At 33.3% G+C, this 13,773-nt stretch overlaps 1 protein-coding gene across 2 annotated transcripts in view; it reads right to left on the bottom strand.

Annotated features, from left to right (window-relative positions):
- Window positions 1-13,773, bottom strand: part of Chs2 (Chitin synthase 2) — a 209,350-nt gene that overhangs the window by 145,738 nt on the left and 49,839 nt on the right. Inside the window, exon 7 of one of the 2 annotated variants that reach the window (XM_073980204.1) lies at window positions 4,743-5,330. The exons of the other annotated variant lie outside the window; for it this stretch is intronic. Coding sequence (XP_073836305.1) covers window positions 4,743-5,330 — 588 coding nt within the window. The remainder of the gene's footprint in view (window positions 1-4,742; window positions 5,331-13,773) is intronic. 2 annotated transcript variants of the gene reach the window in all.

Here is a 13,773-nt window from a genome sequence, read left to right as displayed (position 1 = left end):
CGTCATTTATTTGTGTATGGCAAATGACGAAAAATGTTGCCTGTTTTAGCAAATAAATGACGAAACGGCCCTAAAACCTGATTTTTGTTTTAATGTAAAAAGCATATCACTGAGAACAAAAAGTGAATTTTGCATAGCGCAAACTTAAACTCAAAATAAAAAGGGGATTCCCAGAATTATATAAACTCATTTTATACACGGATAATAGAGGTAAGCACGGTTAATAGAGATTAACCGGATAATAGAGGCCCGAATAAAAGAGGTTCAACTGTACATGTATTTTGTTTTTGTTCTTTTTTTAACGCACACACAAAACGCAAAGTTATAGGTTTTGCCCTGAATAATAATTTCGAAAACATTGAATAAGAAAATTTGTTGATTTGTTCTGTTCGATGCATAACGTCTCTTGTCTGTGTAATACATATGTTCACTAGGGCAATACCCAAACCAGTAAGGAAGGGATCATAGTCGGGCGGGACCGACTACATGATACCCTACACCACTGTGAATATTAAAATATAGGAGATATATGTATATCAATTTGAACTGAGTTCTATATAACACTGTGCAACACTTAAAATGCAAACAAGTTCTAGTGGACATTTTCTGAAAGTACATATTAAGACTACAAAACCCCTAGTTGCGTTTCGTGTTTTTAGATCGGGTTTGGATTTTATGGCTTCATCTATACCGGGCTAAAACGACCCTTTTTTCTATTGATCCGTGCTTTATCTCAGAAACTAATAAGAATTTAGCTTTGCGGTCTTCAGCAATATTGTAGTCCTATAGTAGTAGAACTTCTATGTCAAACAGACGAACTACGAAAAACCGCATATAGCGCATCAACATTGATAAAATATAGGAAAAATGACATAATTTCTGGAATTATGGTCAGTAACTGCCAAACTATTGAGAGTTGAACCAAGTAGCCTTTAGCAAAAATTCTCCTAATAATGTCCTCTGCAATTCTTCAGAACATTCTGAAACTGTAAAACCCTTATTTCATGTTGTTTAGGCGGTATTTCATATCATACTTTCTACAAAACATATTTCAAACAACGTTCACACAGGCTGTTTATTCTCATATTTGAAATTTCAATGTATTGTTGATTTATTTATCAAATTGTCGTTGAAAAATACGATAGAAAAAACGCGATAGAGGAATTTTACAACAATGGTATGTTCTGAAGAGTTGTGTATTACATTCCAGCGAATATTTTTCCCAAAGATAACATTAAGAAAAATTTGACGGTTTTGGAGATACGCTGCGAAATATATACAAATCACGGAAATTTTAGATATATTATAAAATTTGAGGCAATAAATGAGGTTATTCGTGTTCATAATGTTTCCAAATACATTCCTCTTGCTCTCATCTACAAGTTTGCAGCGGATGTCATGGAAAGATTCGTATTGGTTTCAAAGATATAGCCCCGATTTTCTTTAAAAAGTCAATATATAGACATGTTCAGACAGGGCCATAAAATCCGAACCCGATCTAACAAAACAAAACCCAAAGAGGGTTTTTGTCTACTGCGTCTGTACTTTCATAAAAACCGCATTTGAAATTGTTTGCACAAAATTATCTTGAAAATGTTGCACAGTGTAATATAGTACACTTATTAGATAAAATGCTGTCACACATTCCAAAGTTCATCAAAATTGGCAGATATATGGTGTTTGGTGCAGCAACTACGTGAAATCGGGCGAAAATATATATGGGAGCTATATCCAAATCTGAACCGATTTCGTTGTAATTTGGCGCATATATTTTTAGGTCGAATTTAGTCACACAATCCGAAGCATGTCATTTACACCAATGCTTTGACATGTCATTTTCACAAATGCTTTGGCATGTCATTTTCACCTACCCTTTGCAATGACAATAACATTACGACAAGAGTTTTAACAACGTTGGTTGTGGTTTCGAATGTCCGACAACAGCAAGCCTATTGTAAATAATTAATCGTATATATTTAGAAAAATGTGTATAAGTAAAAACACGAAATTCATTTCTATTGGATCGATGGAATGGGTTCAAATGCTGATGAAAAGATCGGATCTTTCACGACATCCTTTGCATGGGTTCAAATGCTGATGAAAATATCGTATCTTTCACGACTTCCTTTGCATTGGTTCAAATGCTAATGAAAAGATCGGAATTTTCACGATTTCGTTTGAACCAAATGTCATGAAATCAAGTCATTGCATGGAACCCCTTCCTTTAAATTTTGCTGCGTATGAATGATATTTTCAAAATAGCGGCATTATCGCTGTTTAAATTACCGTCGAAGTGAGAATTTCGAAGAAAAACTAAAAAAATATATTATAAGGCATATTTCAGTGTATTTAAAACCGCGGAAAAATAAACCAAATGTAAATATGGATATGTAAAATGGAATAGATTGGCAATTGCGAGAGAAATTTATTTCATATATAATATAGTTTAAACATTTTGGGTAGCGACCCAAAAACACAAAAAGTCAGAAATATATGTATTTTTTTTTTCTTAAGCTCACTTCATAAAGACTTATGTATACTAAATTGGCCGTGTTTGACCGTGATTTTGACACCTAGAACACATTACTGAAAGACTTCTGTGTTGTTATTACTAGGTTTCAAAACCCGATTTTGCCCGTTTTTTGACATGTATCAAATTTTATATGGTTACTTCTCACTAAAAAGTCTTAAAATTGTGTAAGTTTGGTTTGAGGAAATAAATAATGAAAACAAAAATATTATTGTTTACAATTTCATTGCAAGTAAAATAAGTAATGTAGTTAGTATACAAAATAAATAAAATATACAAAATTGTAATAACCATTCGTTTGAAAATCAACTCACGCGGACAAAATTTTTGTTACTTACTATCGTGATCGTTTTCAACAGTTTGTTGTGTATAAAAAAACTAATAAAAATGGCTTTGGAAGAAATAGCTTTGTTCATTATATACGTAGTTGCTTATAACTGTTGTTCTTTATATCAGAATTTATCTGTAGAAACCTTTGTTTATCTCACTTTTAAACATAAATAATTTAAAAAGTTAAAAAAATCCTTTAATTTCGCTGTTATTCATTTTTGCCTCAAAAACAGGCCAAATTACCTATAGTGCTTTGTGATGGTATTTTTGACATTTGTAAAAAATGCAAAAAAGATATAACCCTATTGTACATATATTATACCGATACATATTCTTAATTGGAATACATTTGGTATTAAACGAACGATTGTCAAACGAACAAGAAGCGGCAAGATTTGGATACACTAACATACGAGAGCTGAACGATAACTATCTGGCCTAACAATGAAAATGCGAATATTTACTATCAAAAACGGTTTTATTGTTTTCTTAAGTTGTCTCCAGCATGATTTATTCACTTTTCCGTGCCTTCAAACCTATTGGCGAAGCACTTTTTCCACTCGGATTGAGACACCTCCAAAACATGGTTTTTGATGCTGTAATCTTCAGGCAACAACAATCGTTGACCCCCGCATTTTTTCTTGATGTGCTGGAATCAAATGAAGTCTTTGGATCTCCAGTCAGGGTTGTACGGCGGATGGCGCATCAATTCCACGTTTTGTCCGGTCAAACAGGCGCTGGTTTGAATCGAGACTTCAGGCAAACAAATTGTAGTGAACACTCAGGTTTAACAGTCCTAAATTTCTCAGCCGTATAGTCGCCGCACAGTTTAGCCGAAGAAACAGGCGACTTTTTGCTTCGAAGCTCTTCTTACATTAACAACTTTCGTTGGATTTGGCTCGTTTTCGAAGAACCAAAAGGACGATTCCTGCTTTGTTTCGGGTTCCTAATCATAGATCCTAGATTCATCGTCTGTGACGATCTTATAAACGTCTTTCGAAGCACGCGATCAATTTATGCACAATTTCTTTAACATAATCTACAAGAGCTTTTTTTGAGAGATTGTCCAATTTGGCTGGATCTAACGAGATCCATTTTTGCGGCTAGGTGTTTTTGCAATATCAAATATTAGTTGGTGGAGGAAATGCCCAAAGATGCCTATATCTCACGGTATGTAACTCGGCGATATCGCATTATCCGTTCACGCACGTCATATTTCTTTTCTGGCACAACGGTATTTCTTTTCTGGCACAACGGTATTTCTTCTCTGGCACGACCTTCGTTTTTTGGTTCATTCGTTCATTAAACCAGTTTTTTATAGTCCCATAGGATGGTCTTTTATCGACATACAAAGATTTCTTGTCGTGATTATCCACGTCCAAAGTTGTAAAAAAATCTTGGACGAAAATGTTTACGAATAAATTCCATTTTTTGCAAAGTGATTTTTTCAAGTCGCTGTAAGCAACACATCACATGGTCGTACGGCTAGGCTAAAAACTGTCAACCTTTTCAAAGAAATTTTCCAATGGCGCCTGGCAACACCCGGTGTTGCCTAGGCCAGATAATTTTCGTGCAGACCTCGTATCATTTACAAAGTCCAAAAGTGGAATTAAAGTAGAAATTAAATTTTGAATAGTAATTTAATCGACGCGGTGTGCGTATCCTATTTAAACAATTTGTGATATGGACAAACAAAATTAATCTTGTGGAGCATTTTTTTTGTTTTAATTGTTTTAATCTTGTGAAGCATTTTTTTGTTTTAATTGCTATTACTCTGTTCTGCAATGAATGCATCCCAAATCTGTGTTGATGTGAATGTTGATGGCCAATTAAAAGGTACCACTCTTTACAATGAACGTAACCAGCATACAAATGAACTTACCTTAATTGATAAGTACTCTTCGTTCCAATCCACAATACGTCTGTTCATCGTAATACATTGTTCTATCAAAAAACCACAATACCATGGACAAATGAACAGCTTCTCGGTGGGAAGGTTCTTGTCGTTTTTCGGACGCCAAACATGATGTGTTATCCACAGTTGTGAGAGCCACCACAGTAACCAAATCCAGAGGTGTTCTACGACAATTTTATTCATCAAGTCAGCAAAACTACCATAACCGCCATTCCCCGTGGCCTCATCCGATACAGCTTTAAAAACCAAGTACGATGGAAAATATTCATTAAGGGAACAAACATCTGACTCCCGCAGCCATGTTAGGGTAATAGTGGCGACCACAGTCAATGGTGTAGCCAAAGTCAGTGGCAGGGCGAAACTGAATTCTTGGATTTTTATTTTGCATGCAAATTTGGCGAAGATATAACACAAGTATGACGACAGCACCTGCAATAGTACTGTGTAGAGGACGACATTCGTATCCGATTTGATGGTGAATGCTTCACTGGCCTTTGACAATGTTGAATTTGTTTGGTACGAGGAATTTGTTAATGAATTCACAAACATATCAAGCTGTGAACGAAAAGAATGTTTCCGTTAAATTTAAATAAACTATTGGTAATATTTTAAAAGGCATTTGTTTACGGTTTCAATACTAATTTAAAAAAAAAAAACATTTAATTTTGTTTGGTTCAGCAAATGCAGAAGTTGGATGTTTTCTTAAAATGAAAATGTTTATTAAATTAAATTCCTAAAAATATTTTTTTAAATTCTTCGAATTGGAGAGTATATACATATATGTATATACATTTAATAGTACAATTATTCTTATATTTATGACATTTTTATTATACTGATTTTCTCTTTGAATACAATAAATTGCATTTTATACCCTTCATATTTTGGTGGAGGGTTATTTGAAGGTTGTGGCCTCGAAACGGTGAAATTTGGTATTTAGTCTTCGTTGTGAGTATAATGGTTTCCACCTGAAATTTTCGGTAAAGGTCCAGGTCTTCATTATCACATCGAAATGACTGAAATTTGGTATTTAGTCTTCCACCAGAAATTTGTCGGTATATGCCTTCATATAGCCCACATAAAACGGTACCTCCCGATTTTCAGCATTTTGAATGTTGCGGCTCCAATATCCCACCGAAATCGTTTAAGTTTGGTATTTAGTCTTCGTTGGGGTTATAAAACTTTTCACCAGAAAGAAAAAAACTCGTAAACAAACTGTCCATATATATTCAGGCATAAGTCTAACCTGTATAGAACCGAGATTGCTGTTATTAAATATTATGTGTTGCAAAAGAATACAAGAGTTCAATTCGTAAAATTGTAAATATTGGTCCATCTTGTAGAAAGAAAATCGATTACGCCCTATGACGACTCTTTTAAATGAGTATTTATTGTCAGCAGGATTTAAACGCCAGCATCTAAAAACATTAATATTAGCTGTACACTTAAACTGCTACACAATATTCACACACACGGCTAAATAAGCAACCGAACGCACATTTATTTTTGAACATTTTTGCTTATTTTGTTTTTTACGCCTAATCTTTTTTTCGTTAGGCATAATCGACAACCACGCTACATACCAGTATTTAGTAGTCGGCTGACCATTCGTCGCTGCGAATTAGTCATCAAAATTAGCCATATGGTAGAACCTAAAGATTACTAATTACACTGTGCTACAGTGAAAATTTGAAGGGGTTCTGATGCATAAATTCGGTATAGTGGGAGTCCATGGAAGACGAAAATACCTTTGGTTTCTTTGGGTCACTTCGTTTTTTGATTTTATTACGGTAAATGTAGTGAAAAACGGGGTTTCTAGGATTTTCAACTTTAAACGGACATAACTTCTTTCTTCCACAATGGAAATTTACAGCTTATTTTTTATTTAAGTGGTGAAAATCGTAGCTTTCGAAAATGCAAATGGTTAAGTTACAGTGACTTAAGTGTGACGAAAACGCATTAAAGAACAGGAAAATACTTTTCCTGGTGCTCTAGGCTGCGTAGAAGACACCAAACTGCGTAATTATTTACTTTTATCAAGAAAGCGACGGAGTTCTTAGGTTTTCAAATTAAAACGGACATAACATATTTTTTTCCACAGCGGACATATACAGACTATTTTTTATTTAAAAGATGAGAAGCATGTATTTCGAACAAGTCAAAATTTTTAAAAATCGTGTAACAAATGGTTATGTTATAGTGATTTAAGTGCGACAAAAACGCATTAAAAACAGGAAAATGTTTTTCCTGGTGCTCTAGGCTGCGTAGAAGACACCAAAGTGCTTAATTATTTAATTTTAATTTAGTTAGCTTTACAAAATGGGGAAAACCAATAAAATCGGTTGAAAATTGCGTGAGTTATGGCATTTTTTGTGTTTTAACTATTTGGGTTTTCCTTTATAAAAGTTGGTACCTTGGTGCGTACGTTTGAAGTTTGAATTTGTCTAGTTAACAATTACGCACAAGGTACCAATCTTTAAGGAAAAACCAAAAAGTTAAAACGCTAAAGATGGCATAAAACTCATAACTCACGCATTTTTCAAACGATTTCATTGGTTTTCCTTTGAAAAAAAAAATTAAATAATTTCTACACAAAATAATTTATAAACAGAAACCACATTACTTAGTTAATAGGCTTACATTTGCAAGGTCAAATAGAGGAAAAAAACTTATACCTATAAGGAGACGAAGTCTGGTATCTGAGTGGCAATTTTTCATAGGGACCATACGTCTGTGGAATACTCTCCCTTTTGATCTACAAAACACCAGCAACGCTTTTACGTTTAAAACAGGCTACAAACTTTTGCTTTAAATTAGATGATTTTTTCTATTTTTAATTCAATTCCTACTATACAAAATTAATTATTAATTATTAATTATTATTATTAATTATTAATTATTTAGCTGATGGCCTATGCTGCTAATGCTATTCTCCCAATTTATCTTATATTAAATATAAGATAAATTCTATAAATAAATAAATAAATAAAATTAATTATCTTTTTTAAATGTCCATTAAACTTCTATGTTATCATTGTAATTTACCACAAAACATGTTTTCTTTTGTAATTTCAAAAAAAACTTTGTGTTATTAAATATTGTTAAATCATTAAATTTAAATTGGATATGATTTATATATATGTAATCCTGTACTATAATCTAAAAGACTCAAGTCTTGTTGTACAGGAGATATACAAATAAATAAATAAATGAATAAATAAATAAATAAATAAACAAATAAATAAATAAATATATATATAAATAAATAAATAAATAAATAAATAAATAAATAAATAAATAAATAAATAAATAAATAAATAAATAAATAAATAAATAAATAAATAAATAAATAAATACAAGTTAAGGACTCTCGTCCTTGTAAATTAAAATAAAAAACACACCGTCAACAGACGGTAATAATTGACACTAAAAGATATTTTCTGATTTTACACTAGTTTATTTCAATTAAAATTATTTAACACTATTTCACTAATTTAAGTAGATTATGTTTAAATGGAACACTATCACGATTCACTCCCGAACTCCAACTGAATTCTGCCTTGTGCTGTTCTTGGCTTCAAGCCTCCAGTTGTTGGCAGCGATGCCGTAATTATGCTGCCAAATATGTTTCCCATAAATGCAATATGTTGACGGTGCGACTCGTGTTGAGGTTGAGTGTCTGTGGGAAGGTATCATATTCCAATTTCGCAATATATTGAAAGTGCTGAATGCAGGTTCAGTGTCCATGAGAACATATCGTATTGCAGTTTCGCAATATATGGTAAATGCTGATTATGCGGCACGTGTAATAGAGAAATAGCTTGGCACAGTGGTTTGGGGCGACGGTAGTGTGTTAACTCTTCCCCCCCTAAAAATCTGCGTCCCGCAGATCAGGATGTGAGGGCGTATTTTGTTGTAGTATTGACAGGTTAAGTTTAGGAAGTTTTTTCTTTGATGTCAATTTCCTCCAGATTATTAGAATTAGACCCATTAGTAGGAACAGGCCCAATGATCCTGTCGTCATGAACCATGTCGTTTTCTCCTTTAGGTAACCCAAAAGCCGTATATTCGTTGAAGCCATTTCGTGAATGAGATTAAGGTTTACAGACAAGCTTTTATTCGTGATGGTGGCTAACACAGGTGGGAGAACTTGCATTCCAGAACTGGTAATACTCCAATACATTTTATTGTTGATCGTCAAGGATTCGTTTTCCATTTGTAGAATGAAGGAGCCATCGAGGTGGCGAGACGTCTTGTTGGACCAAATGCTACCGTTAAAGTTGTCCAAAAATAATGTGTCCTCCTTAAGTAGTTCAACCTTCGATTCTGAACTAGTTATGTAGCGGCAAGCTGTTTGGCCACCCTTCAAAAGTCGTGGCAGGCAATCTTCCTCTGACAACAGATCAAGCGTGTCCTTTTTACATACCATGGCAGTGCTTAGACGAAGGCATTTGTCCTTGATACCATATGTTTCGTCCTTGTTCATAAGTATCGTTTTATAACCCAAATCCACTTTCTGACCCTTTTTGAAAACTGCTCGTACAATCAGGTGATTGAATTTGGTTTCCTCTACCTTTGGCATCGACAATATGTAGAGCAGGCGGGTGCCATTCGAGTAAATAGAAGGTTCGCTATATTCGATGGCTTCGATGAAATTGCTGTATGGAAGGACTTCTATTTCGCCTATTAATTTATTTATCTCTTCTTTGTTCAAGAGGTTACTATTTACAATTTTAGCCTTGGCCATTTGGCACGCTAAGACTAATTCACCTACTTCATCTTTTAGAATCATCACCTTGTGTTGTATCTCTTGTGAAAACTTTGCTTGAATGTTGTGTCCCAGGATATCATTTGTTGCAGTAACGGCTCCATTAAGAGTTCGCAAGATCTCCTGAGTTTTTGTGGAAATTTCAGAGTTTATCTTGTATTGCTGATTGTTATTAGAAATTAGTGTAGACTGACTTCGCAGAATCTCATCCCAATCTGAAGCATCAGGCGAGCCAGCTAACCATTTCCAGGCTGACCCAATCCAGTTAATTGAGCGTTTGCGTCTCTCGACTTTGGGTCCCTTCAGTTCGTCGAGTTGAATTTGAATTTTTTCCAGCTGAAACTTAATAACATCCTTGATACCGCTGGTTTCGTTCATCATGTTGTTTTCATCCTTCAATCGATTCAATATGTTCTCGTAGCGTTGTAAGTCGATATTGTGAATTAATTTGAAGTGTCCATTGATCATCCAGCCATAGTCATCACGAATCGTCAAGATTGGGGAGTCCAGATTAAATACAACATATGCTTGTGCAGATGCACAGAGGCACAACCTAAGCAACAATTATAGTCTAGTGGCTTAAGTCTATCAAGTGTATTAAAACATAGCAGTTGTTTATGATAAAAAAATGTAAATGTAAAATAATTCTTATTTCATAGATATTGAACCAAAATTGTAACAAATAATTTAAAATTTCGAAAGTGATTGAATAATTATGTAGTAATTATTACTGTTATGTAATTATGCAGTGCTAAAACTATTTATTCTAAACATTCAATAACAATGCCAAATGTTAATGCCGAATTTTTTACACTTTCTTAATTTTTATCAAATTTAGATTGTAAATGATAATTATCGAAATCTTCTTATTCTAATGGGTTAGTGGTAGAGTGTTAGTTTAATGGAGTGAGAGGAGTTCGGGGAGACGGAGTAGTTTCCATTAGATGAAACAAATAACAGGGAAGTGGGATATTTGTTTTAATTAGTAATGATTAGTACGGGCTTTCTTTTTTTTTTTATATATGACCCTTTGGGTTCCTTTTAGTTTTTTTTATCTGTGACCCAATGGGTTCCTTTTGTTCGTAATATTTTGTATTTTTGACCCAATGGGTTCCTTTTATTTTTAATATTTTATATTTGCGACCCAATGGGTTCCTTTCATTTGTAATATTTTGTATTTTTGACCCAATGGGTTCCTTTTATATTTAATATTTTGTATTGTGACCCAATGGGTTCCTTTTATTTGTAATATTTTGTATTTTTGACCCAATGGGTTCCTTTTATTTTTAATATTTTATATTTGTGACCCAATGGGTTCCTTTTATTTGTAATATTTTGTATTTTTGACCCAATGGGTTCCTTTTATATTTAATATTTTGTATTGTGACCCAATGGGTTCCTTTTATTTGTAATATTTTGTATTTTCGACCCAATGGGTTCCTTTTATTTTTAATATGTTATATTTGTGACCCAATGGGTTCCTTTTATTTGTGATATTTTGTATTTTTTGACCCAATGGGTTCCTTTTATTTTTAATATTTTATATTTGTTGACCCAATGGGTTCCTTTTATTTTTAATATTTTATATTTGTTGACCCAATGGGTTCCTTTTAGTTGTAATATTTTATATTTGGCGATTACTTTCGGAATGCAGGCGTGAACTCAGATGACATAGGAAGGCCCATGTTGATCCCTTTTAGCCATAGCCTTTAGCCATTGCTATAGCCTACTCATGGCATGAGTACCTTCACCGTCAATTAAAGCCATAGAATCCCGGTGGAGTTGAACCACTTCGAATACCACCTCTCGGACCACCGAGTTAACTGGAATTGAACCAATGCGATGGATCGAATACAAATATTGGACAATTTGCACCCAGACCGCCAGGGCTAGATATCTATGCATGAGCCATCTTACCTCTTGACAAGTAATCGCTTTTGTGGTTTAAACATTTTTAATGTCTGATTTGTGGAATTTCTTTCCACTTTGTGTAATAATAGTGACGTTTCTATCTTGAGAAACAGTTTCTTTTTTATATAAGGGTTTTTCTTTGCTTTTTATTTGTTTGTTGGAAATGAATAATTCATCTCCATTAGTGAAATCGCGAGGGGGCGAGCGAGTTTTGTTATTTCGGGCGTTTCTTGTTTCTTGTTCGTGTAGTAAAAGAGCCTTAATATCTTCGATTGTGTGTTCTCTAAAGTTTGCCATCTCCTGGTAATTTATTCTAGCAGTTCTATTAAGAAAAACATCAGCGGGTTTTCGTTTTATAACAAAATGTATGGTATTATGGTATCTATCCACGGTTATAGCTACACGCTCCTTAGGTGTCAATCTAGGGAGATCTTTACAAAGACACCTATATATTTCGATTAACGTGGAATGCAACCGCTTTATCTGTCAATATGTTTCACTTTGATAATTTGTCATGAGAATTTTAAAATATTTTTGAAGTACTTTTTCTCATAATTTGATTTATCTAGTTTGTGATTGTTTCCTCTATTCGTGAATTCCATCCCTTTAAATTTGTATAAACATTCTAATTCATTAATGTAGGTATGAAACGATTAACAATCCGAGATAATCAATTCATCGGATGTGAAAATATGATATTAATAACTCCTTAAAATGTTTTCACTTATATCATTAGCGGCCTTTTTTGATTGACTCGCCTTACCCATAATGCAACATATGCATCCAGAGGTAGAAATGCTATGTTCAAACGGTCGACAATAGCTATGAATATGATAAATCGTTCTAGGTTTCAAACTCCGTTTCAAGATGGCGAAGGTCTGTTAAGTGGAAAAATTCGATTTGACATATGCAACTTTATTTGGAGAAACGAAACATTTAAAATATTCGTGTTCTCAAGGAGAATAAATTTGTGGATTGCATTAATACACAATCCATATAAATGGTTACAAGTTCCAGTAAAAAATACGAATAAGTGGTTATACTTGTTTGTTCTTAATTCATCTATAGGGTTAAAACTCCACTCTCGTTACTTCTAACCGAACCGCATGGAGCAGTAAAATAATGAACAGCAATAGTTAATTTCATTTTTAAATGTCTGGATGTCTGACTTTTATTGGCAATAACATTGCAAGTTAAGCAAATTTGTCTATAGAAATTAGATATTTAAATTTATCTATATCAAATAGTTCAATATGAAGTATTTCACAAGGATAATTTGGAATTGGAGTTGGCTGCATATGTGATTTTGAGGGATGTTTCTGGTACTTATTTATTTTAAACGTCTCATAATGGTTAATATATTCTCGAATTTGCATATGTAGCTAAGAAATAATATTTCTTAATGATTCTCGCGAGCATTACGATGGGCAAGTTTTATGTTCCCGTTTTATAATGTTAAATACTCTATCGGCTAACGTAACATTCTCGAAAATCTGTAAAAATTATTGATATAAACATCTTGTAAAGTGGGAATAGAGAACTCTGGAATTGAATTCAATTTATGACGTTAGGATTTAAAATTTTCTTCAGCATATTAGTAAGTCACGAAAAATCTCTTTCAGACCTTATGCGGCTCTTCACTATACTCAAAACTCACCCCCATGTTGAAGGATTGCTTTATTTTCGAACACATTTATCGGTGACTCCACATGCTGTATTAAATTACTTTATGTCTTTTCATAGATTGCAATTCTAAGCCCAAGGGCTGATCAGAAATAAATTGCGAATTGAACCACTACATGTTACTGTTGTGAGTAAAAATATTTTATTTTAAAATATCAATATCTTAGTACTGAGTGTTTGGTAAGTAACTGCTCGAGTATAATTATTACAATTATTATTGAGCGACGATGGGTCAGTGAGTGCGTTCACTTCCGTTCTTGGACGGGAGAGTGCATCGGTGACCACATTCATTTTTATCGTCTTGTACATCAATCCGGCCTTAATTCTTCCATAAATATGCAAGTAATGGAATAAAAAATAACTTACATGAGGATCATCAAGGAGTTATGTTTTCTTTCACAATCAATGTTACTACTATATTTTTTCTTCCTTTTTTCAAAGGAATTTTATTATTATTTCTTTCTTCACAAGAATGTTTTCACTTTTCAAATGAGTTTTATTATTTTTCTCACAAGTAATTTTGTAAGTTCGTTATATTTTTTCACTAGGATATTTTTTTTTTTTTCAAAAATAACTTTATTTTTATTCTTTTTCACAAGCAATTTATTTACAAGAATAAAACTTATTTTTCTTAAT

The sequence above is a fragment of the Musca autumnalis genome, unplaced genomic scaffold, assembly GCF_047663935.1.
Source record: "Musca autumnalis isolate F117 unplaced genomic scaffold, ASM4766393v1 scaffold_4, whole genome shotgun sequence".
Taxonomy (NCBI): Eukaryota; Metazoa; Arthropoda; class Insecta; order Diptera; family Muscidae; genus Musca; species Musca autumnalis.
Note: the sequence above shows the minus strand (reverse complement) of the source record. Positions and strands in the feature narration are given on the sequence as shown.